This window comes from Rhincodon typus, chromosome 19 (genome assembly GCF_021869965.1).
Source record: "Rhincodon typus isolate 14 chromosome 19, sRhiTyp1.1, whole genome shotgun sequence".
Taxonomy (NCBI): Eukaryota; Metazoa; Chordata; class Chondrichthyes; order Orectolobiformes; family Rhincodontidae; genus Rhincodon; species Rhincodon typus.
The window spans coordinates 44658601-44686481 of record NC_063350.1 but is presented as its reverse complement, the minus strand read 5'-3'; the positions used below and the strand labels follow the sequence as shown (position 1 = coordinate 44686481).

The 27881-nt window shown below is 40.4% G+C and overlaps 1 protein-coding gene across 1 annotated transcript in view; it reads left to right on the top strand.

Annotated features, from left to right (window-relative positions):
- The window catches only part of ctnnbl1 (catenin, beta like 1), a 156668-nt gene that overhangs the window by 94227 nt on the left and 34560 nt on the right, over window positions 1–27881 (top strand). Inside the window, exon 12 of the mRNA XM_048608403.1 lies at window positions 13211–13308. Within this exon, the coding sequence (XP_048464360.1) occupies window positions 13211–13308 (98 nt within the window). The remainder of the gene's footprint in view (window positions 1–13210; window positions 13309–27881) is intronic.

Below are 27881 nucleotides of genomic sequence, written 5' to 3'. Positions count from 1 at the left end.
CCGTTGTTAATTGTTGGAAAAACCTATCAGCCTCACTAATGTCGTTTAGGGAAGGAAATCTGCCACCCTCACCTGGTTTGGGCTACATTTGACTCCAAAATCGCAGCAATGTGGTTAAATCTCAACTGCCCTCTGAAATGGCCTGGTAAGTTACCAAGTCACTACAAAGCCTCAGCAAAGGAATGAAGCCAGACTGATGACCTGGCATCGGCCCAGGCACCAGAAAAGAAGACAGCAAAAGCAGCCCTGCCGGAACCTACAGAGCCTTCCTTAGTAACATCTGGGGGCTAGTGCCAAAATTGGGAGAGCTGTTCTGAAGGAGTGTCACTGGATCTGTAACATTAACTCTGCTTTCTCTCTATAGATGCTGCCAGACCTGCTGAATTCTCTGCAAAGTTTCTAAATTCCCAGCATCTGCAGTTCTTCTGTTTGTTGTTTTGACTTAGCCTGCTTAAGTGTGTGTATGTATACACATCACACTTTTCTCAACAACTTAACCATTTAGATGATTTTCTGGAACCCGTTGGGTATGTGCTTCTCAAAATCAGCCCAATGGCTGGTTCCTATTCTGGTGGCATATTTGATCATGGATATCTTAGGATGGATTTCATACGCCCATTTTTCACCAACACTGAATTCCCTCACATAGTTGTTTGAAAAGTACACAAACGTTACAACTTCTAGATTAAAAGCAGCTTTGCACTTCATTTGTTTTGCTGAAGAACTCATTTCTGTTTGTTATTCAGCGTGCTGTGTGTGATCTGCTCTGTGTGGTTGTATCATAAATTCCCATGCATTATCTCCCCATCACAGTTCACATTGCCTGCTTAATCCTATGTACCAACAGACAATAGAAGGTAAGCAAAACATGCGTTACCAGGGTGAAAAATTGAGGCCAATTATTAACATGCATATATATTGATTTATCATTGTTGAAAACTCGTATAATGGTTATGTCATTGGACCAGTAATCCAGAAGGCCAGGCTAATGACCTGGGGGTATGTGTTCAGATCCCACCATGGTAAATGGTGAAATTTGAATTCAACAAAATTTGCAGTAAAACGCTAGACTAATGGCAACTGTGTAATCACTATTATTTGTTGTGAAAACCCAGATGGTTTATAGGGAAGGAAATCTGCTTTACAAAACATGTCAACCTGTCGTCCTTCTCTGGCCTGGCCTACGTGTGACTCAGAGCAATTTGGTTGACTGTTCTCTGCCCTCTGGGCAACAAACGCTGGCCTAGCCAGCGATGTCTATAGCCTGTGAACGAACAAAGAAAACATTATTTTTGGCTCCAAGCAAATGACATGATACTGGGTTGACCTGTTCATCATAACTTACAGTTCCATGCAGAATATCTTTGTGAAAAATGTGACTATGCTGATATCTTCATTACAAATCATATATCGGTCCATAGGAGTAGTGAAAATCTTTACTGAACATTGTTGTATATATCGTGCATTCTTTTAACTTGCAGCACATTGGACAGAGTGGAGAGATAAAGAACTAGTCAACTAAGTATATAATTGTGCCTTCTGAACTGGCATCTGATGAAACATGCTCTCCTTAGACATAATAATCATAGTCCTTAAAGATTAAGCAGCACTGAATGAAACTGAGCGGTCAGAAATTCGACCCAGCAGAGAAAATAACTGCCCTGTTGCAAGTTGCACTTGTATGTATTAACTCGATTTTGAAGACTGTTTGGAGGAAATGCAGACAGCAGGAAAATGACTTTTTCTTTGGACAACAAGAAACAAAAACTCCCAGGAAATGCACTGTAGGTACAGCTCCTTGAATCTGGCTTTGTCGGGACTTAGGCCATGTCAGATTTTTGCAATAGGAAAGATGTTGTTAAACTTGAAAGGGTGGAGAAAAGATCTTTAAGGATGTTGCCAGGGTTGGAGGATTTGAACTATAGGCTGGGGCTATTTTCCCTGGCGAGTTGGAGGTTGACGGGTTAATTGATAGAGGCTTATAAAATCATGAGAGGCATGGATAGGGTGAATAGCCAAGGTCTTTTTCTCAAGGTAGGGGAGCCCAAACCTGGAGGGCATAGGCTTAAGGTGAGAGGAGAACGATTTAAAAGGAACATAAGAGACAACCTTTTCACACAAAGTGGTCATGTATGGAACGAGCTACCAGAGGAAGTGGTGGAGGCTGGTACAATTACGACATTTAAAAGGCAGCTAGATGGTATACGAATAGGAAGGGTTGAGACGGACATGGGCCAAATGCTGGCAAATGGGACTAGATTAATTTCGGATATCTGGTCGGCATGGACAAGTTGGACCAAATAGTCTGGTTCCATGCTGTAAAATTCTGACTGTGATTTTAAATAGTTTTTGATTTCAGCTCAGAAAGCTCAGGCTATGGCATGTGAGGTTAAAGTTCACCTTGAGTGGGAATAGAGCAGTGTTGAGGCTGCAGTGTCTATAACTAGTCGAGAGCCACAACACACTAATGTAAACCTATCCAATTTTTCAAGAAGAATTTGATATAAAAGTTACTAACTTAAGGAAGATTATAAAAACACCTTGTTATCTCAGATGATGCTGCTTGGCCTGCTGTGTTCATCCAGCTCTACACCTTGTTATCTCAGATGATGCTGCTTGGCCTGCTGTGTTCATCCAGCTCTACACCTTGTTATCTCTTGGTTTTTGAATACCACCTCTTTTCAGGCAGCCGAATTTGATGTACTCTGCCCCTTTAATTTTTCATAATAAACAATATTTGCAGAAAATCAAAATGCAATATCACTAAATGAGACAGGACTCATTTTGTGTTCAGAACCATAATTTCACACAGTAATTTGCTCAAGTGCTGTTTTCAGAGAATATGGTTATTTTCTGCTATGACTAAACTAAGAAAGTGCTAGACTTTGAAATTATCGGTATTAATCTTTCGGATCTACAGTCAAATTTCAGAATAGGTCTTTATCAATAACTTTTTAAAGAACTTCGAAAGCATCGTAATGGTTTCTCAAAGATTTCCAACGTTTTCCTTATCTCAACACTACCATGAGAGCAGTACATGAATTTTTAATTTAAAACAAATTCCCATGCTGTACCAAGTTCAGGAAAGGAAATCCTGATCCTTACTATGTTCCTTGCCTGATACTGTTCTCTATCACCAGATGCAAGCTAAAATAATTCGACAATAGAGCGGTGATTGAATGTAGAAATAGAGATGTTGAATCTGCATGTAATAAACCCTTTTTAAAAAAAAAAAATTCAGGCTACAACCAGCATTGGCAAGAAACCACCAGCAAAGCCTACTGACAGATTATTATTCGCAGCAATTTGTTTTACGCTTAAAGCCTCCTTTAAAAATTGAAGTAAAGTTAGCAATAATTTTGTAGTGCTGCTGTAGCTCTACTTAGCTAATGGCAGCCTTTATTGTTTTAGATATTAGGAGTATAGCATTATAGTATGGTGCTGTCAGTGTTAGGTGTGTACAATCTGCATTGCCCTGAATTTGAAGTGCGTCAGCAGTTAACACATTTACGTCAGTTCTGTGGTGCTGTGCTGGGATGTACTCATTTAGAATTGGTACTGCCGTCACTCATCTGGAGGACATTCCATTGAGGAAAGATTGTGGGCCTCCTGCACTTTCACCACGTCCTTAAGGGACGCTTTTCTGCAAACTGTGTTTGGAGGCTGCGCTGCAGCTCTTGGAGTCTGATGTGTTCCTTATCGGTTCAGGCAGATGTTTGATGTATTGTGGTCATGGAGATGATAGCAGTTACTTGATCTGGGCCCATTGGTGATGTTTCCAATGAGCCCATTTGGGGAATATCAGAAACAAAACAGCTCCTGAGGAATGTGATCAATTGGCTGTTACAGCACACATTTGGCATTTTGCCATAGTCCTCTTTACATTGGGACATAGAGGTCTCCAATAAGAAGGGCAGTGTAATGCTTTACATGGATCCCCTGACCCTGATGACTGCAAGCAACTGGTTGACCATCAGAAAGTGCTGTTGACTGACTGTGGGAGCACGCAGTAACTGACCATAGTCGTCCTTGACTGGACTAAGGATTACTCCTTTTTGACGTGCAGAAATGCCATTTGGTTGAATCACATGCAGTGTGTATGCTGGCATATAGTGTAATTATGACATTCATGTAGCACAATTCTGTAAGCAGCATTTCCATTTGCTTGACTAATTGTTACAGACAAACTATCTGGGTTTCTGTCTCTGCTAAAAAACAAAGCAAGACTGAACTTGAGCATGTAATTTCTGAATGTAGTAGAACTTCCCAAAAAGGAAAGGCAGGGTAGGGAAATCATGAGCATCCAAGTGTATGCCACTGAGTGAGCATTAAGAAAGCAGGCTAAGATGCCAGAGATTGTCTGTTCCAATGCCTGGGATGGGTTTATGACCCGATATGCAAAGTTGCCCTGCAGCAGCATTTCAATGAGAAGTGTAACTGAGCTCTAAAGTGCTGTACTGAAGGGAAAAGCTGTATTGGGTGAGAGATTGAGATGTGCCATGATAACATGGTTAGGCTGATGCTTTGCCAGTGCCCACCTCCATGGATGGAGGGTACAGGCAGTTACTATGCATGGAGCATATCCTGAAATGGTGGGGGATGCTAGCCAGTCGAGGCAAATGCTGGCAAACTGCAGCTGCCAGTCAATCATTCTGACCTTCATCTCAGGAATTGGTACAATCTAGTTTCTTTCCGCTACCTGAGAAAATAGCAACCTACATATAAATTAGGTGCAATGCGGCAATAATGTGATGTTGAGAAATGCAAACAGACTCCTTGTCACTCAGCCAGATTCTCATTGTTTAAAAACCTTATTCAAGCTCCACCCCCTAACAATTGTCTTGCCATTACCCTCATTGCTCAAAGGCTGGGAAGATTCTCGAGTGTTGTGGCACACTTATAGTTATTCCAAAAGAAGTAAATAACTTGCAAATATTATAAAATGAGAGAATTTTTGGTGAAAACGACAATAAATCCTTAGGGCATATACAAATATAAATGTAGGTCCCTTGCAGTCAGAAACAAGCAAAGTTTTAATGGGGAAAAATTGATGACAGACAAATTAAATATATATTTTGATCCTGTCTTCACAAAGAAGAACAAATAATGCCCCAGAAATGTTGGAGAACATATGGTCTAATGCGAGGGAGGAACTGAAGGCAGTCAGTATTAGTGGGGAAATTGAGAGGATTAAAGGCTGACAAATCCCCACAGCCTGATGATCTACATCCCATAGTACTTAAGGAAGTGACCACAGAAGTACTCGATCCATTGGGGAGGCTATGGCCTAATGGTACTGTTAATCCAGAGACCCAAATAACATTCTGGGGACCCAGGTTCAAATCCCACCACGGCAGATGGTGGAACTTGAATTCAGTAAAGTATCTGGAATCAAGAATCCAATAATGACTGTGAATCCATTGTTGAAATGTTGGAAAAACCCATCTGGTTCACTAATGTCCTTTCAGGAAGGAAACTGCCATCTTTACTGGTCTGACCTACATGTGACTCCAGGTGTGTGATTGACTTCTTACCTGCCTCTGGGGGGGGAGGGGCAATAAATGCTGCCTAGCCAGTGACACCCTCATCCCATTAATGAATTAAAAAATAATCATCTTTCAAGATTCAGCGGGCTCTGGATTGTTCCTATAGATTGAACAATAGTAATCCCACAATTTTTTTTAAAAAAATGGTAGAGAGAAAATGAATTATAGACTGGTTAGTCCGACGTCAGTAGCAGGAAAGTGCTCAAGCCCATTATAAAGATTTAATAGCAGAACACTTGGATTGGATGGCGTCAGTGTGGTTTTAAGAAAGGGAAGTTATTGACAAATTTATTGTAATTTTTCAAGGATGTAACCAGTAAATTGATCACGGGGAACTAGTCATGTGATTCACTTAGACTTTCAGAAAACTTTTAATCAGGTTTTAGACGAGATTAGCATGTAAAACTAAACTATATTGGATCATGGGTGATATATTGACATGGATAAAGAACTGGCTGATAGATAGGAAACAAAGAGTAGTAATAAACAGGTCAATTTCTGAGCAGCAGCCAGTGACCACTAGAATACAGCAGGCATCAGTGATTCACAACACACAAGAATCATTTAGAAGGGGGAATAAATAAGATATACTCAAGTTTGCAGAAGACAAAGCTAAATGAAAGGATGAATTGTGAAGGATTCAGAGTTATTTGTGTGATTTAGACAGCTTGAATTAATGGGCAAATGCATTGCAGATAAAGTATAATATGGATAAATGTAAGTTTATCCATTTCGGTAGCAAAAGCAGGACGGCAGATTATTATAGATTGGGAAAGGGGGAGGTGCAATTTGTATACCAGTCACTGAAAGTAAGCATGCTAGTGCAACAGGTCGTGAAGAAGCCAAATGAAATATTGGCCTTCATAGTGAGATGATTTGAGGTCTAGAGCACCAGTGTCTTACTGCAGTTGTACAGGGTCTTGGTGATACCACATCTGGAGTATTACGAGCAGTTTTGGTCTCCTTATCTGTGGATGGATGCTCTGGTTATAGAGAGCAACAAAGATTTACCAGACTGATTCTTGGAGTGGCAACACTAATGTATGAAGACAGACTGGATCAGTTAGGACTATATTCACCAGGGTTTAGAAGAATGAAGGGAGTAATGTAGAAACTTATACAATTCCAACAGGACTAGACAAGGTAAATACAGGAAGGATGTTCCCGATGACTGGGGAGTCGAGAACCAGGGGTCACGCTCTATTGATTTGTGGTAAGCCATTTAGAACTAAGTCAAGGAGAGAATTTTTCACAGGTGAGCCTGACAAATTCTTTGCTACAGAAAGTGGTTAAGGTAAAAACTTTGAATGTTTTCAATAAGGTGTTAGATATTGCTCCTGACTTTAAAGCGGTGGAAGGGTGTGGGACAAAAGCAGGAACAGGGTACTGAGTAGAATGATCAACTGTGATCATATTAAATAGCAGATTAGGCTAGAAGGTCTGAATGGCACACTCCTGTTCCTATTTTATATGTTTATAAACATGGTGGCTCAGTGGTTAACACTGCTGCCTCAGCGCCAGGGACCCGGGTTCAATTCCACCCTCGGGCAACTGTCTGTGTGAAAGTTTGCACATTCTCCCCGTGTCTGTGTGGGTTTCCTCTGGGTGCTCTGGTTTCCTCCCACAGTCCAAAGATGTGCAGGCTAGGTGAATTGGCCATGCTAAATTGCCCATAGTGTTCAGGGATGTGTAGATTAGGTGGATTTACAGGGGAGTGGGTCTGGGTGGGATGCTCTGTGGGTCATTGTGGACTTGTTGAACCAAAGGGCCTGTTTCCACACTGTAGGGATTCTATGATTTAAGTGATTTAAATTGTAGTGTTAATTTACTCATGTTTGCTTCATTTAATTAGTTTTATGTACGGTCACAATTTTTTAAAGATAAGTTAAAATTTTTGCTGGCTAAAATAATGTATTTTAGCTTTCTCTTTTTAAATATGTTAATAGTTCCTAACTAGATCGTAGCACCATGTTTAAGCATTTGAAGCATGACAGAACATAGTATTTCTATAAGTAATTGAGTTACAAATCATCGGTTATGAAATACATTTACAATGTCAGCATTAAGAATGTGCACATTGATTTATGTTGAATGGAAAGCCTGCAATATATTTGAAAAGCAACAAATAACTAGTTATTACTATCCCCTTTGGGATCTAAATCAAAGAACAAATTTACTAAATGACCCCCAAATGAACAAGAATTCATTTTTGTACCTTTCACTTTAATATGTCCGAATCAACATAGATTGTATAACAACTCACAGTAGGTACAAACTATAAATTGTAGATGGAACACCCAGTACAAACAAGATAGACCACTCCACCTGGTTGGCTCCATTTTCATCTGTATAATTCTCCCCAGCTCTTCATTGGCCAGAGTTGTAGTTCATTTCTTTAGCAAACTTCGTTGATTTGCTACATCCAACAGCTTATGCATAGTGTTCGCACCTCCAACCTACATATTAAAATCCTCTACAGACTGGCAAGCTTTTTTCCAGAATCTTTTGGAATATTAAAATGAATCCAAATCCCCATTTCATCTTGCTGCTGCCATTTCTTTTCAGCTCTCCTCTTTCCTCTTTGTCTGTTTACCACAGTCCTACATTTTAACTTCCCATTGATACTGATTTCCAAGTCAAGTGTCACCAGATTGCCAGTGTCTCTCATTCAGAAACTATAAGTAATCCCCTTACGCAGCCTTAAAAGTCTTTTCCAGACACTTTTTTTAAGAAGACAATTGCACATTTGCCAAGCATTTTGAAGTAATTATGGATGTTCCATACTGTTACTGCTTCTGGATCAAAGGCCATCTGACAGTGCTCAACTTTTTAAATAAGTGGACTCACTAACTGCATGAAGTATCAAATTTTAATTTGTTTTAATTATTCATGGAACTACTCTGCTCTACAGCTTTGCAAATTGACTCTTCTTAACATGACTGTCAAAGTTTTAAAAAAAAACAAATCCAGGATAATGGTTGACATTTAGATTTTGTTCTGCATGAGATGTAGTGATCCTGTTTATTTGAGGTAACCTATTTAAAAAACGTGTGTGAGCATCATAAATTTTTCATGGAATTATTAAATATTTAAAGTTTAAAATATAGACAAATTGTGATTATTCACCTAAAAAGATAGTGGCCTTTGAATTTTGAATTTTTACTATTTTTTTTTAATAACTGTGCGATAAAGACTGACACACCTATTGGCAGTTATGGCTTTTTATAAGAAGCGTGGAGGTTAGTCAAAAAGAGAAAGGAAGTTTATGTAAGGTTTAGGAAACTGAAATCAGACAAGGCCCTTGGGCAATATAAAGGAAGCAGTGAAAACAAGAAGGAATTAGGAGTGTTGAAAGGAAGGTTAAGGTGAATTCCAAAGCATTTTATATGTAGGTTAGGAGCAAGAGGGTAGCTAGGGAAAGGAGGGAATTTATGCATGAAACCAGGGGAAGTGATTGAGGTCCTTAATTAGTACTTTTCATCAGTATTTACCAAAGAGAAGGACATGGATAATGGTGAGATTAGGGAGGGTATGTTGATATTCCACTTCATGTCAATATTAAGAAGGGGACATTTGGGTGTCTTGGAAAAACATGAAGGTAGATAAGTCCCCTATCCCAAAATACTGAGGGAGGCAAAGAAGGAGATTGCTGGGACCTTGACAGAGCTCTTTGTATTCTCTTTAGTCACAGACAAGGTCCCAGAAGACTGGAAAATAACCAATGTTGTTCCTTTGTTTAAGAAGGGCAACAGGAATAATCCAGGAAATTATAGGCTTGTGAGCCTTACACCAGTGTTAGGGAAATTTGCATTTAGAAAAGAATGGACTTATGGACTTATTTGGGATAGCCAGCATAGCTTTGTGTGTGGAGATCTTGTCTTACAAATTTGATTGAGTTTTTGAGGAAAGTGACGAAGATCATTGATCATCTGTCCTGAATCCTAGGAGGTGGCCTGAATATTTCCCCCCCGCCATTTCATTCTTCCATTTTCACAAGGGTGTTATTGCTGGACTGTTAATCCAGAGACCCAGGTAATGTCCTGGCAACTTGGGTTCAAAATCTGCCGCAGCAGATGGTGGAAATTGAATTCAATAAATATCTGGGATTAAGAGTCTAATGATGACGATGAGTCCATTGCCAATTGTTGGAAAGACCCGTTTGGTTCATTAATGTCCATTAGGGAAGGAAACTGCCATCCTTTCCTGGTCTGGCCTACATGTGACTCCAGACCCACAGCAATGTGGTTGACTCATGACTGCCCTTTGGGCAATTCGGGATAGGCAGTAAATGCTGCTTAGCCAACATCACTCTCGTTGCATGAATGAACAAAGGAAAAAAAATCACAAAATGAGTTGTAAAGAAATAGCGATCACCATCTGGGTCATTTGAAGGCAAATTTCATATTCCATTTCACTAAATCAGCACACTCCAACAAGCAGACCAATGCAGAAGCATCGGGTATAGAAATTAAGTGTTTTAACCTGGCTAAACTCAAAGGATTGGAACAAACATTTATAGAGTCATAGACATGTACAGCACGGAAACAGACCCTTTGGTCCAACTCATCCATGCCCACCAGATATCCTAAATAAATCTAGTCCCATTTGCCAGCATTTGGCCCATATCCCTCTAAACCCTTCCTACCCATTGAGTTGCCTTTAAAATGTTGTAATGTACCAGCTTCCACCACTTCCTCTGGCAGCTCATTCTACTCATGCACCACCCTTTGTGTGAAAAAGTTGCTGCTTAGGTCCCTTTTAAATCTTTCCCCTCGCACCTTACACCTATGCTGTTTGTTAGATCTCATAGTTTCCAAGTCACAGGGTGGTTTCAGGTAACCTTTATTGCAGGTTTATCTTCTGTACAGCTTCATTTCTCTAGAGCAAGAAGGAACGAAAAGTTTTGGAATGTCTTATACAGTTCAAACTTGGAGTGCACAATTCCGCTTCCCCCCCCCACCCCGGCTTACTATTAGTCAGCAGTGATGAGTTATCCCTTTATAATTGGATCTGTGGTAAAACATCTTACATAGTTCAACCTTGCCTCACCAATTCACTTGCTGTTGTGTACACAGTTTAACTGTTGATTGTCTTTAACCCCAAAGAGGTACTACTACACTCAGCAATTTCAATGTATTTTCAATTAAGTTAATCATATCACTGAATGACAAAGAGATGAACAGGCTTGTGGTCCTTCATGGTTTCATGATATTACCAGACTCTCTTATCTCCCTGTAATGATATGGGGGCTGCTTTTACTGTCTGGTTTAAATCTGGTTTAAATCTTATGCTCTAATGCTTTTAGTAATTATTTTGTATGTAGGTGAATCTATAACTACTTTGGAATCTATATCTGTGATTATTTGAAGGATCTTCACTAAAACCTACTCTTGTATTGTAATAGATTGATTAAATAATTCAAAAGAGGTAGCGTGAAATTTTCTTACCTTCTTATGCATAAACAACTACAGCTGTATATTCTATCTCTGTTTGGTGACCTTGAGTCTATAGAGCTACTATTGTTACACTTGAAAAGGCTACATTAAGCAAATATTTTTCCAAGCGCTCTAACTATTGTCAGCCAAGTACTGCTGCATTCACCATAGGCAGCCGTTGGCTACCTTGTGCGGCTCAGTCATGGGCAGCCCTAACACCCTTTAGTTTTGGACTCCCCCTCCCCATGGAAAAGGCCTTGGCTATTCACCCTATCCGTGTCCTTCATGATTTTATACAACTCTACAAGATCATTCCTCAGCCTCTGAAGCTCCAGAGAAAATAGACCGAGCCTATTCAATCTCTCCCTATAGCTCAAACCCTCCAACTCTGGCAACATCCTTGTAAATCTTTTCTGAACCTTTCCAAGTTTCACAACATCCTTCCTGTAGCAGGGAGACCAGAATTGGAGACCAGTATTCCAAAAGTGGCCTAATAATTATCCTCTGCAGCTGCAACATGACCTCCCACCTCCTGCACTGGCCAATAAAGGCAAGCATACCGAACACCACCTTCACTATCCAGTCTACCTGTGACTCCATTTTCAAGGAACTATGAACCTGCACTCCGAGGTTTTTTATATTCACCACACACCCCAGGACCTTACCATTAAGTGTATTTGTCCTGCCCTAATTTGCCTTTCCAAAATGCAGCACCTCACATTTATCTAAATTAAACTCCATCTGCCACTCCTCGGCCCATTGGCCCATCTGATCAAGATCCTGTTGTACTCTGAGGTAACCTTCTTCGCTGTCCACTACACCTCCAATTTTGGTGTCATCTGCAAACTTACTAACCATACCTCCTACGTTCACATCCAAATCATTTACATAATTGACAAAATGCAGTGGACCAAGCACCGAACCTTGTGGCACACCACTGCTCACAGGTCTGCAGTCTGAAAAGCAACCCCTCCACCACCACCCTCTGTCTCCTACCTTCAAGCCAGTTCTGTATCCAAATGGCTAGTTCTCCCTGTATTCCACGTGATCTAACCTTGCTAACCTGTCTACCATGCGGAAACTTGTCGAATGCCTTACTGAAGTCTGTATAGATTATGTGCATCGCTCTGCCTTCATCAATCCTCTTCGTTCCTACTTCACAAAAAATCAATCAAGTCAATGAGACACGATTTCCCATGCACAAAATCATGTTGACTCTACTTAATCAGTGCTTGCCTTTCAAAATACATGTAAATCCTGTCCCTCGGGATCCCCTCCAACAACTTGCCCACCACTGATGTCAGGCTCACCGGTCTATGGATCTCTGGCTTTTCCTTACCACCTTTCTTAAATAGTGGCACCATGTTAGCCAACCTGCAGTCTTTCAGCACCTCACCCGTGACTATTGATGGTACAAATATCTCAGCAAGGGGCCCAGCAATCGCTGTCCTAGCTTCCCACAGAGTTCTAGGGTACACCTGATCAGGTCCTGGGGATTAATCCACTTCTGTGCATTTTAAGACATCCAGCACGACCACCTTGTAATATGGACATTTTTCAAGGTGTTGCTATTTATTTCCCCAAATTCTCTACACTCCATTTGCAAAGACTTTGTAAATGTCTGTGGGATGGATCAAACTATTGAAAACATACCTGTCTGTGAGATTGATTTTTCATTCTCCACGCAAAAATATTTCAGGCATTTCCCAGCAAAAGTTGTCGTTTTGTTTCGTAACCATTATGATTAAATCACAAATCATGAATAGGATATCGTAATGTTGTGATCATAATGACACAAAAGGAGGCCATTTTGACTGTCAAACTCATGCCCAGCTCTCTGTTGAACAAACTAGGGAGATTCATTTCCCTGCATCATCTTCATATGCAGCGAAGTTTCAGGCAATTTCCATTGACTTCAAAATTCCCAGTGCATGTCTTGCTGAAGACTTTAACTCAGTGTCACCAATCTTTGTTGTATCATCAAAAAGGAAGAGACTTCTAGAGCGAGGTGCTACACTGACCAGACAGATCATAATAAACCCATAAACTTGGCATTTAGTTTCATGTTCTAACCATCTAAGTTAATCATCCAACATGAAGGGAAAGTTGAGAATTGTATGTTTGAAATTTCCCAATTGTTTGTAAACCTAATCATAAATAGTTTTCCCATTTTATAATGCCTAAGGTCAATTAGTGAAACATTAATGCTACATTTGTTTTATTTTGTAGAGCATGTTTGTTCAATTCTGTCTTCCATGCTGAGAAACCTGAAGGGTCAACAACGAACACGTCTACTTAACAAATTCACTGAAAATGATTGTGAAAAGGTAATCTTGTCTTTTCATTATTATTAATAATTTGGTGGAATTTTCACTCATGATGACAGTATGTAATATTTATTCTTAAAGCCACACATTGTTAGCATGGAAAGAAGCTCTTTGCCCCATCATGTCCATGCCGGTCATCAAATATATAAATTTACTCTAGTCCCATTGTCTAGCAGTTGGCCTGTAGCGTTGTATGCTATGGTGCTTCATGGCTTGCAGGTGTACTTTTATTTAAACCTAATTAAACAACTTCGTTAACTTCATGGGTAGATATAGACTTGATATTTCCTTATATTTGCTTCAAGTTCATAGAATAAAATCATAGAATCCCCACAGTGTTGAAACAGGCTATTCGACCCAACAAGTCCACACCGATCCTCTGAACAGCATTCCACCCAGACCCATCCTCCTCCCCTATTCCTGTAACCCTGCATTTCCCATAGCTAATGCTCCTTGCATACACATCTCTGAAGACTATGGACAATTTAGAATGGTCCCTGGTGCTGTGAGGCAGCAGTGCTAACCCCTAAGCCACCAGACCACCCTGAAAGACTGCATCTTTCTATTTCCTTTATTTTTAGACTGTGGACCAGCAAAGCAAAGATGCTGCTTTAAACCAATGAAGTTTAGTAAGGAAATGGCTACACTATTTAAAATCATGTTTGCTGGAGTGCATTCAGCTTTATACAATGTTGCATTTTCCTGTCAGGCAGATGCAACAGAACCAATGGATAATGAACTGAGGCACAATTATTTGGTAACAATGTTTTGATTGGCTCCTGACCAGGTGATCATGGATTGTGTAGGGACAGACCAACAGAGAACCTCCGCAAAGAATAAACATCCAAAAAAAAACTTTTTCTGATGCACACTCTCCAGAAACAGTATTGTCAGCTGTTCACAGTATAACTGTATTCTGCTCACTTTTCTTTGCAAATCCCCTGTTAAACATATAGAATGTAGGACAGCACAATAAGGGACCCTTCATCCCACCATGTCTACACTGACCATCAAAAGCCTTTAAAGACAGTGAAAGGTCGAATTCTTAGTCAGTGAATCAAGGAGAGCATTAGTGTGCAAGCAACCTTATGTCAATAGCAAAGACCCAAAAGAATTGGAAAGAAACCAAGCAAAACAACTCATCAACTTCTGGTGCTATTGCTAAGTTTCACTGTTCTATTTTCAATTTTCCATCCTTTATATCATGTCATGCCTGTCTTTTTGTGACTATCTGTGAAGAGCAAAGTTTAAGAAAGGGCAGAGTTTAGATAATAGAATTAATAGTTAGCAATTCTTACTCCCTAATTGCCACTGAATAAAAATAATCACTTCATATTAAGCACAGAAACCTTGAGTGTTTTAATCTCAGTTTAGGCAGACTGGGGACTTTGGATTAAAAAAGTATCAAAGAACTACAGATGCTGGAAATCAGAAATAAAAACAAAAATTGCTGGGGAAAAGCCAGCAGTCTGGCAGCTTTCATGGAGGGAAAGCAGAAGAAACATTTTGTTAACTCTGAAGAAATTCTGTAAAAGGGTCACTGGACCCGAAACGTTAACTCTGCTTTCTCTCCATAGATGCTGCAAGACCTGCTGAGTTTTCTAGGAATTTCTGTTTTTATTTGGGGTCGTTGGATAGTTTTTCTAAATTTTTTTCACATTTGTGACCAATCCAGGAATAGTGGGACTTGATTCCCAGAGTACTACCCCATTGAGTTGTGGCAAAGTTTTGAAGTACACGGCCAGGAAAATGTACGATTGAACATTAGAAGTTGCTAAGTGATAAAGGGATAAAAGGAAACACCACATCTTGTACCAAGTATAAATAAGATGCACTAGAAACTGCAAAAGACTACTTGCTAATAGATGAGCCAGACGACTTTACAAAAGATCAGAAAAATCAGGTTGATTGAGTTGGCAAGTAAATTAGCAGTAGAATTGCCTGCCAGGGCTAAGAAGGCAGAAACATTGAAGAACTAAAATAATATTTGAACTTTACAAGAGAGACCAGGTACTCCATTAAGTTAGACATTGGAGTCAATTCGGACTGAATCACAATGATGAAATGCATTTTTGAAATTTTTGGTGCACGTAAAGACGATATCTTCTAGTTTTCTTTATTTTTGCACTGTGGACTGCTTTAAGCCAACAGGACTGTGCAAATCAATGGCTACCGTTTTAAAAAGTCATGTTTATTGGAGCACATCGTGAGTTGTATGCTATGTTGTATTTTTCCTGGAACAAGGAGAGCAAAAGCAGAACTGAGGCACAGTCATTTGGCAACAATGTTTTTGGCTTCTGACCAGGTGATCATGGATTGTGTGGGACAGTGCAACAGAGAACCATGCAATCTGCAAAGAGAAAACAGCAAAATAAATCTATTTCTGTCTGTATCGCCTGTATCACAAAGTCTCCAGTACCAACTAGCTGTATTTCATTCACCTTGCTTTACAGGTCTCTTGTTAGAGGAGGGATAACATGCCTTTAAAAATAGTTGAAGAATTCTCGATCACTGAATGAAATAGGGCGTCCATGTGCAATCAACCTTGTGACAACAGCAAAGAATTAAAAGGAATTAGAAGAAACTGAGCAAAACATATCACCATAATAAAACAAAGAACTGCAGATGCTGGAGATCTGAAAAAAATCAAAAACAGAAATTGCTGGAGAAACTCAGCAGGTCTGACAGCATCTGTGGAGAGAAGACAGATTTTTGAGTCCAGTGGCCCTACTTCAGAACTGGAAGTATCTAGGAAAAGATGATATTTATGCTGACGTTGGGGATGAGGGGTGTGATTTTATAGATGGGGATAGAACCCAGAGAGGGGGTAAAAAGGTAGACGGGCAAAGGGATTGTTGATAGAAGGCTAAGGATGAAGAAAAGCTAGATAACAACTACTCCTGGGTCCCAACCGGTGCTATCGAACTGTATTTCCCTGTTCTTCCTTTTCCACCCTTGAATATTCATGTCTTGGCTATCTTTATTTGCCTTTCTATCTTAGTGAAGGGGGTAGTTTAAGAAAGGTTAAAGATTTATATTACAGAGTTAATGGTTAGCGATTTCTGTTTCCTAATTATCATTAGTTAAAGATAATATGTTTGGATTGTATAGTTACTTTTCTTATAAAGTACAAACATCTGGTGAGTGTTTTCTTTTAGCACAGATTCGTCAGTCAGGTAAATTGGGGACTTTGCATAGTTTGACTAAATCTTTTCATATTTGTGATGCCTTCAAGAATAGTGGAGCTTCATTTCAGCACACTACCCAGTGAGTCATGACAAAGTCTGCATTGAACACAATGAATTGCTATTGTGTTCGTTTCCATAAATGTGCACAGATCAAACTCACTTGTTAATGACCAGACCAAACCCTCGCAAAACATTACAAGGAGATAGCCCAGAGCACAACTTTTATCTTATTTAAAGGCAAGTGTAAGGCAGTGGGTTCCAGATGTGATTCAGTTGGTCAAACTAGTAGGCTTTAAACAAGACATTTTATTCTTACATCACAGTTAAAATACAAAAAAAAATTGGTACAATTTTAACTCCATCAAAATACTTAACAAAATTATGTATAATTTAACTGCTGCTCATCAACTGTTCCAATATAGCAGCACCCCATAAGCACCCTTGGCAAAGGCAGATTTTCCTCCCTTGCTATCTTCGCCAGTCCAGCAGAAGGAACACTGACAGAATTAATCTAGCAGCAGAGAGAGCTGTATCTAGCCGCTTCAACTCCAAGAAACACCAACTTTAACAACTGAAAGCAGAAATTAAAACCCTGGGTTTGAGAGAGCCTGGCTGCACCCACTCCTACTTTTATTGTCTGAAAAAAGACCTCAAAGCTATTTACTCTGTTTTCCATTGACCGGACACTGCAGCACCAGGTTTACAACATCCCTCCTCAAGAGAAACAGGGCAGAACAACTCAGTCTTATAGGCATATCTCGTCACACACTGAACAGGGTAATTATATCAGAATTAATGTCTGTGCTTTGAGACAAGAAAACTGTACATTGGGCAAAATTGACCCTTCGTGCTGAAGAAACTAGTATATTGATCATGTTGAAACTGGATCAATCATGTTCATTTATTTGTCGGATATCATCATTGCCGGCAAACTGGCATTTATTGCCCTCCTTAATTTCCTGCAAGGTGGTGATGGGTAACTAACACCTTGAACCAACACAATACATGTAGTGTAGTTACAATGCATCCATTAGAGAGTGAGCGGCAGGATTTTAGTCCAATGACGCAGTAATGACTATCATATATCTAAGTCAGGACGTTTTTTAACTTGGAAGAAGACATGCAGGTGATGGTATTGCAACGTGTTTGCTGCCGTTTTCTAGGTGGTAGAGGTTGCAGGCTGGACAGTGCTGTTGAAGGAGCTCATTAAACATCTGCACTGCCTTGTGTACGTGATATACAGTGCTAGCATTGATCTCTAGTTCTTCTCAATAGATGAATGCTTCCACCACCCCTGTTTTATAATTAGATTGCCATACAGATGTTTTAACTGATTTTAAATAGGATTACCTCTTGCATTACCTTGATGGTTACACTGTCATCAAGAAAAGAGGCAATGGAATATGGGAACTACTGAATAATCTTTCTGCTCTCCATTGCCGGGAAGATCATTGCTCAAATCCTCGCTGGGTGCCTTCTCCCAGTCTCTGAGAAAATCCTTCCTCAAAGTCATTGTGACTTCCAACTGAACCATGGACATGGAGTTGCCAAGCAGTGAAAATCAAGAGGACTGCCAGGAACACCACCAATCACTCTATATGGTCTTCATCGATTGAATCAGTCGGGAAGTGTTATGGAAGACCCTTGTGAATGGCGACTGTCCAGTGAAAATTATCAACATCTTCTATTTTCTCTATGAGAAGATGTCAGTGACGGTCTTCACAAAAGGTACTGTGAACACATTCTTTGAGGTCAAGACAGGGGTCAAGCAGGGTTGTGTCATTGCCTTCACCCTTTTCTCCATCTTTGCCACCGTTCTTCATCTTGTCAAGAACAAGCTTCCCAGTAGTATGGACATTGTCTACAGAATGGATGGAAAACTGGTTGAAATAAAGAAGGAAACAATACTAACTTTACTTTTGGAACTACAGTATGTGGGTGACGATGTCTTCCCTACTCTATCGAAAGAGAATCTTCGAACCTTGCTAAATTCATTTGCCAAAGCACACCAAATCTCAGTCTCAACTTCAACCTCAAGAAGACTCAAATCCTTTACAACATTCCCAGATCAAACTCTGGTCCATCCCTCCATTGAGATCAACAAAGAAATTCTCCTAAACGTGGAACATTTCCCTTACCTAGGAAGCCATCCAAGGCTGACATCAATGTTGAGATTCAGCATCACATCCAATCTGCAAGTGCTGCCTTCACACACCCCTCTAAGGGTGAGAATCCTCGCAGACCATGCTGATACCAAGATTACTATGTATAACAAAGTTATCCTTCCAATTTTTCTATGTGTTTCTGAAACTTGGACGACATACAGATGTCACCTGAATGCCCTTGGGAAGTACTATCAATGCTGTTTTGAGATGGATTCTCCGCATCACCTGGGTGGACAGACATACTAACATCCGTATCCTTGAAGCAGCCGGTAGCACCAGCTTCAAGACTATGATCATCTGAAACCAATTCCCCTGAGCCTGTCACATGCTTAGGATGCCTGAGTTCCAAATGCCAAAGCAAATCCTCTTCACCCAGCTCAAGGAAGGCACTCGAATGAGAGAAGAATAAAGGAAATATTTCAAAGACTCCCCAGAGGCTTCCCTAAAGAAAAGTAGCATAGATTTTAATGCATGGGGCACTTGTTTGGAAGAAACTGACTTGGAGGTCACTTGTTGGCAAGATGAAGTATGGAAGAGAAAGGAATGCCATCAAAATTAAGAGTCACTCTCACCTCCCGGAAACACCTGCCAAATGTGTGGTCGGAGATGCGGCTCTGAGCCAGAAAATCCATGACCAGTGACATGGAACTTCCTAGATGGACAATCATACTCATTAGCGAGTGATTGCCATCAACCACCTCTTGGATTATCATTGACCATCTTTTATAGACCTCTGTTAACAATTTTAATAATCTTACTAGAGTAGAGCTTTTACCTGTTTCCTGTCCTAGAACTGATGCCAGTATCCTTCGAAAAGGATACTATGCCTCGGCAGCCTTTTAGCTATGTATTAATTGTATTAATTTGTCTGCTTCTCTGCCAGTGTTCACATGGCTCAGGAAACAATTCAAAAATTATATCCTCTAGGTCCTGCTTTTCAGTTTAGGTCTTAACTCCTGCTGCTCCTTCAGTAGGTTCTCCTCTTGGTTCCTATCTATGTGATTGATTCCACCAAAGCCTACAAAAACTTGATTTACTTTCCTTTCAAAATTCACTTCCAGCCACCATAAAATATATACCCTTTCCATTGCATCAGCTGTCACTCTTTATTGACTATAGGATATTTCTCCCTAATTATACTGCCTCATATAAGTGTCTATTTCTGTGCTTTTGTTTGCCCCATCACGACGACTCACCATTGTCCCCTTGAAGCACTTTTTGAGCTACAGTGTCTTGTCCTGCACTGCGACATACCAAATGGTCTTGAGGATGACACAAAACTTTTAAGTGGCCAAAGACTTTGGATTGAACAGAAAATTGGTAGAATTTAACAGTGTCAATGAATGAGGCAATTGATTTTGTTGTAATTAAGCTAATTGTTGCAATTTGAGCAGAGGAAAGCTATTCCTATAGAAGAGAAAAGGGAGAGTTTTGGTTTGCAAGAAAACAAAGTAGCATATCCAGTGGATAAAGCCATGAACATCTGACTTACAGAGATAACAAGGTGTAGAGCTGGATGAACACAGCAGGCCAAGCAGCATCAGAGGAGCAGGAAAGCTGACATTTCCAGTCAACAGCTCTACACCTTGTTATCTCATTCTCCAGCATCGGCAGTTCCTACTATCTCCTCTAACAACATCTGACTTACTGGTTTTCACATAGGTGCTTATGAATGCAACATGTTCCAGCATATCTGTAAAAAGCATTAGAAAAAACACAGTTCAAATATTGTGCACAGTCTTGGATTTCACTCTATAGGAACAATGTTGTGGGACCAGAGTGAGACAGCACTGATTCACTCTGCTGCCTGGGTTATGATATACAGATATAAAGAAGACTTGAAATATTCAGGCTGTTTAGTTAGAAGTTATCAGATTATGAAGAAATTTATTAGGGATGTTTTATATTAGAACATAGAATTGTATAGCACAGGAACGGGCACTTTAGCCCATGATGCTGTGCTAAACATGATGCCAAATGAAACTAATCCCTTCTGCTTGCCCTTGGTCCATATCTCTCCATTCCTTGCATATTCATGTACTTATCTAAAAGCCCCTTAAATGCCCTTATCATCTCTGCCTCCGCCACAGTGTGTTCCAGACTCTTGCCACTCTGTATAAAAAAAAACCTGCCCCTCATATCTTCTTTGAACTTTTCCCCGTCACCTCAACTGCATGCCCCCTAGTATTAGACATTTCAAAAATATTCTGACTGTCGATCCTATCTATGCATCTCATAATTTTATAAACTTCTATCAAGTCTCCCATCAGCCTCCGCAACTGAAGAGAAAACTGCTCGAGTTTTTCTAGCATCTCCTTATAGCTCATGCCCTGTAATCCAGGCAGCATCCTGGTAAACCTGTTCTGCACCCTCTCCAAAACCTCCACATCCATCCTGTAATGTAGTGACCAGAATTGAATGCAGCACTCTAAGTGTGGCCTAACCAAAGTCTTACAAAGCTGCAACATGACATCCTGACTCCTGTACTCAGTTCTCCAAACAATAAAGGCAAGCATGCCATATGCCTTCTTTGCCACCCTATCTACTTGTGTGGCCACTTTCAGGAAGCTATGGACTTGAACCCCATGATCCTTACGTATATCAGTACTGTTTAAGAGTCCTTCCATTAACTGTATACTTTTCCTTAACATTTGATCTCCCAACGTTTAGCACCTCACACTTACCCTGATTTAAACTCCATTTGCCATTTCTGCAACTGATCTATATCCTGCTGTATCCTTTGACAACCTTCTACACTATCCACAACTCCACTGATCTTTGTATTGTCTGCAAACTTACTAACCCACCCATCTACATTTTCATCTAAGTCATTTTAGCTGAGATCCCAATACGGATCCCTGCAGAACACCACTAGTCACGACCTCCAGCCTGAAAAACATCCTTCCACCACTACTACATCTTCTATGGGCAAGCAACTTCTGAATCCAAACGGCCAAATCACTGTGGATCCTATGCATCTTAATCTTCTGGGTGAGACTACCATGAGGGACCTTGTGAAAAGCCTTACTAAAGTCTGTGTAAACAACATCCACTGCTCTACCCTCATCGATCACCTTTGTCATCTCTTAGAAAAAATTAAATCAAGTTAGTAAGACATGACTTGTCCTGCTCTAAGCCTTGCTGACTGTCACTAATTAGGCCATGTTTTTCCAAATGTGCATAAATCGTATCCCTAAAAATTCTCTCCGATAGCTTCCCAACCTATTAGGAAAAAATAAGGTAAGGTAGTCAGAATCAAACTATTTTCAATGATTGAGCTATATTGCAAGAGGGAGACACAGATATTAGACTTTGTTAGAGTGGGTTATGATATGTCATCATTTAAGATTAGATTACTTTAAAAAGAAAAAGGAAATAGAGGTTTGGAAGCAGGTCAGCAATATAAGATTGGGAAGTACTGTTGATGTAATGGACACATGCCATGATGTGTATCAAATTTTGGCTGGAAAACGATTAATTGAAATATGTGTCATTTGAGTGACATTTTATAGCAAAACACATACTCTATTGAGGCAACTGCATTTTCAATATACAACACAAACCAATGAATTAGGAGCAAAAATGGGCTGGTTGGCACCTTGAGTTTTTAATAAGACTAGCGCTGATTTGTTTGTGTTTCAAATTGCACACTCGCATCTACTCCTGATAACTTTTGATTCCCTTGTCAAACAAAAACCTATGGACTTGGACCTTAAAAATATTCAGTTGACCTTGCCTCCATTGCCTCCTGAGTGTTCCAAAGTCCAACGACCCTTAGAAAGAAAAACATTCTCTTTATCTCTTGTGGTAAAAGGACCCTTAGTTTTAAAAACTATGTCCCTTATTTGAGGCTTCACTCATATTTCTGCATGCACCTTGTCAAAACTGTTCAGGATCTTAAACATTTGAATCAAGCCACCCTTCACTATTGTAAAATACCATGAATACTTGCCCAGTTTGTCCACACTTTCCTCATAAGACTACTCTTCTGTTCCCCCACCACATCTAAGTCATTGAAATAAATTGTAAAATGTTGAGCAGCACAGATCTCCGTGGGACTCCATTCATCACATCCTACCAAAAGTAAAAGAACCATTTTAGCATACTCTGGCTGGCGGATTGGATTAACAAATTTCCCTATACCACGTGCGTCTACTTTACACAATAACTTTTTATATGGCACCTTGTCAAATACTTCCTAGAAATCCAAGTACAGTGCATCAATTAGCCCTATCTAGAGCACATGTTACTCCTTCGAGGAATTCCAATAAATACGTTAAATGTGATTTTCCTTTCATAAACTCATGCTGACTCTTGTCTGTATTGGTCTACAGTGTCCTGGTGCTCTTATTGATTAGAGAGGTTACATTTGTTGCTTTCCAGTCTGATGCAGGCTTCCAGAAATATAGTGAATGTTGAAAAAGTGACACCTCATTAACTACCTCTTTTAAGACGGTAGGCCTGAAGGCCATCAGCACCCCAGAACTGGTCAGCCCACGACTCAAATCAGTTTGCTCAGTACTACACCGCTGGCATTTATAATTCCAGCATGCTCCTCCTTTTCTGCTTTACAGCTATTACTAGTTTTTTTTTGTATCTTCTTTAATGTAGATAGATGCAAAATATTTATTCATTTCATCTCCAACTCCTTATTTGGTGTTAAAACTCACTTTATTTTCTGTTTACTATGTCAGATAGTAAACTGTTTACTGCAAAAACTTTTGCAATCCATTTTTCATTTCCAGCTGGATTCCTTGTCTATTCTAATTTCTTTCTCCTGATTAGGCTTTTAGTCATTCTCTGTCTTTCTCTGTCTTTCTGTTCAGTCATCCGCCCTACTACCCTCTTTTTGTGCAATTATATGCTTTTTCCTTAAGTTTGAATCTTTCTTGAGCTTAATCACAGATGGTGGATCCTCCCCTTGGAATTTTTATTCATAGTAGGAATTTATTCATTCTGAAGTATCCCTTTAAGTATCAGCCAAAATGATCTATCTCCTAGCCTGTATCTCAGCTTTCATGCCTGTCTAATTGCCCTTATATCGGTTTAAAATACTAGATTTAAACCCAGTGGCCTCCCTTTCATACAGGATATAGAATTAAAGCATGGTGATCTGTTCTGCCATGACATGCCTTAATCTGAGATCATTAACACTAACTCAATACTAAGCCTAAAATGATGTGTTGTCTGGTTGGATCCACAACATGCTGCTCTGAAAAACCATCTCAAAAACATCCTATGAACGCCTCATCCACATCATTGCTGTCCCTTTATAACAAGCACCCAATATTTTGTCTTGTAGGCTTCATCCTCCATTATATTTACTGTATGGGGTCTAGGACCACTCCCACTAGTGACTTTGTTCCCTTTTACTCCACATCTCTACCCAAACTGATTCTACATCCTGAACTTCTGAACCAAAGTTATCTCAACTATTGTATCAAAATCATTTTAGATTAACAGTGCTACCCCTCCACTTTACTCAGCTTCCTTGTCTTCTTGACTGTCACATACCCCTCAATACTCAGGATCCAATCCTTGCCATCCTGGAGCCATATCTCCATAATCGCTATTAGATCATATATATTTACTTCAGTGTGTGCTATTAATTAGATAAATTTGTTATGACTGCTATGTGCATTCAGATGCTAGACTTTTAGTTTTGTCTTTTTGTTGTCTTTGTAATAGCCAATCTTGATTATTGATATATCCCCAGGTTTTATCTCTGTCCTTTCCTACCATTCTTTGTTTTCCAGATTACCTTTTGTTCTCCTACCTGGACTTTTACATCTACCCAAGCTTGATCCCTCGCCCACCATATCTAATTCAAAGTTTTCTCTACTTCCTAGTTATGTGGATCACTAGAACACTAGCTCCAGCATGACTGTGTGCCAACTGTCCCAATAGTACAGATCTCGCTTTTTCTGTTACTGGTATCAGTGCTCCATGAACCAGAACCCACTTCTCCCACACCAGTCATTGAGTCACATGTTTATTTCTATAATCTTATTCACTTGATGCTGATTCATTTGAGGCTAAAGTAGTAATCCAGAGATTAAAACCTTTTGACTTGTTGCTTTTGAATTTAGTGCCTAGCATCGCATACTCCCCGAGAACCTCTTTCCTAGTTCTCCCATTTATTGGTTCCTCCCCCTCCTGCAGCTATTAAACTGTATCTCCCTTTTTGCTGTTGTCTTGAAGTTAAAGTGCTGTGCCCTGAACCTCGACCTCAATTTCTGCCTACCAAATGCAAAAATGTTCTCGCATTTATGCATTATAGCTGAGTTTGCTGTGCAGTTTATTTTTTGATTATGTTGTTTCTACTTGTATTTAAAGATGGGTCACAATCTATCAACTGCAATTCAGGTGATGGAGTATGAAAATCTTGTGCTATTTAAAGCAATACAGTATGTTAACTATTTTGTTTGAAATAGATAGCCTTGCTGTCTTGAAAATTGGTCTCCTTAATTAAGTGAAATAGGAGAGGGGTGTCTTAAGGTACTTTGTGTTAAATGGAAGATCAAAGGACCAAAATGTTCAGTTAAGAGGAAAAGGAACATTTGGCTCTTTGCTACAGAAAGGGTGTTCAGTCAGGTGAGAATTGACCACATCTGACCTTTCAGATGTTGAAACACTTGCCATGCATTAATGGTAAATAGAAGTTGACTGTGCTTTTAAAAGGTGATATGCACTTTCCCCCGAGCTCTCTTGCATTAACAAAAAATAATGTTCTTATCAGCTGGGAAGTTTTAATTTTGATGAATTGCAAGTAAACTTAACTCTTGTAAATATCTTTAATCAGTCTTTTAAGACACGTTATGACATATCTCTGGGGCAGATTGAATTTGAATGTTGAAAAAGATAATCAAGGATTTGTTTCTTAAAAAAAAACATGCAACATATTATTAACTGAAATGAAATATACCTTCAGCAAGCTACGAATTGCGTGGAAACCAAAAGAAAAAGCCTTTAACTGTCTTTGTTAGATTCATATGCATTCAGTTACACTGCATTTTTGAATATATTTGAAATGTTTATGCTTCTGTAACTGGGCTAACAGTATATTGTGACAATTCTTATGAAAATATATTTGCACAGGTATCAATAAAGTTAATGTTTTAAAGTATTTCCTGTAACACTCGCGGACTTAATTCAGTGTCTAGTCACAGTATTTATGCAACGTTATTAACTAATGTTTTCAAAAGGTATTTATTTCTAATAATGACTGCCATTTTAAAAAGTGTAATAGCTTGAACATGTTGTTGCTGGCAAGCGTTTCATTTCCAGATTTATATGTAGATTTTACATCATCGTTGTGCAGCACAACACTAATAGAATTACAGAAATATATGAGCTTTAAATGGCCAATGTGTATTTGTATCATCATTTGAATTTTATGTGCTATTTCAAATAAATGCACCTGCGATTGAACCAGACATAATGACGAAGCAGACTATCGTGGTGCAAGAAGTTCATGGGACAATCCATTTACTCCATAGTCATTAAACCTTCTTAAACCCCATCTTTTCTTCCCCTGTTCCAAGTTATTCAATTAAAGGCTGTGGATTAGTAAAGCCATTGAGAATTTCAAGATAGTAGGAACTGCAGATGCTGGAGAATCTGAGATAACAAGGTGTAGAGCTGGATGAACACAGCAGGCCAAGCAGCATCAGAGAAGCAGGAAAGCTGACATTTTGGGCCTAGACCCTTCAGAAATGGGGGAGGGGAAGGGGGTTCTGAAATAAATAGGGAGAGAGGGATAGAAGATGGATAGAGGAGAAGATAGATGGAGAGAAGACAGACAGGTCAAAGAGGCGGAGATGGTGCCAGTAAAGGTGAATGTAGGTGGGGAGTCGGGGACAGGATAGGTCAGTCCAGGGAGGACGGACAGGTCAATGGGGTGGGATGAGGCAGGTGGGAGGAAGGACAGGTGAGGGAGGTGGGGACAAGCTGGGCTGGTTTTGGGATGCGGTTGGGGGAGGGAAGATTTTGCAGCTTGTGAAGTCCACATTGATACCATTGGGCTGCAGGGTTCCCAAACGAAATATGAGGTGCTGTTCCTGCAATCTTCGGGTGGCATCGTTGTGGCACTGTAGGAGGCCCAGGATGGACATGTGATCTGAGGAATGGGAGGGGGAGTTGAAATGGTTCGCGACTGGGAGGTGCAGTTGTTTAGTGCGAACCCAGCGTTGGTGTTCGGCAAAGCGGTCCCCAAGCCTCCGCTTGGTTTCCCCGATGTAGAGGAGACCACAAATAGATATCCATTTCAAGCCCACCGTCTCTCAAATCTACCTAGAATACGCCTCCTCCCACCCACCTTCCTGCAAAAATGCCATCCCCTATTCCCAATCCCTTCGCCTCCGCCGCATCAGCTCCCAGGATGAGGCATTCCACTCCCGAACATCTCAGATGTCCTCGTTTTTCAAGGACCTCAACTTCCCCCCCCTCAGTGGTCGAGAATGCCCTCGACCATGTCTCCTGCATTTCGCGCAACTCATCCCTCACACCCCCTCCCCACAATAACAACCAAAACAGAATCCCCCTCGTCCTCATGTACCACCCCACCAACCTCCAGATCCAACGCATCATCCTCCGACACTTCCGCCATCTGCAATCCGACCCCACCACCAAAGACATTTTTCCCTCCCCATCCTTATCTGCTTTCCGGAGGGACCACTCTCTTCGTGACTCCCTTGTCCGCTCCACACTCCCCTCCAGCCCCACCACACCCGGCACTTTTCCCTGCAACCCCAGGAAGTGCTACACCTCCCCCCTCACCCCCATCCCAGGCCCCAAGAAGAATTTCCACATCAAGCAGATGTTCATCTACACATCTGCTAATGTGGTATACTGTATCCGCTGTTCCCGTTGTGGCCTCCTCTACATCGGGGAAACCAAGCGGAGGCTTGGGGACCGCTTTGCGGGACACCTACACTGGGTTCGCACTAAACAACTGCACCTCCCAGTCGCAAACCATTTCAACTCCCCCTCCCATTCCTCAGATGACATATCCATCCTGGGCTTCCTGCAGTGCCACAACGATGCCACCCGAAGGTTGCAGGAACAGCATCTCGTATTCCGCTTGGGAACCCTGCAGCCCAATGGTATCAATGTGGACTTCACAAGCTTCAAAATCTCCCCTCCCCCCACCGCATCCCAAAACCAGCCCAGCTTGTCCCCACCTCCCTAACCTGTCCTTCCTCCCACCTATTCCCTCCTC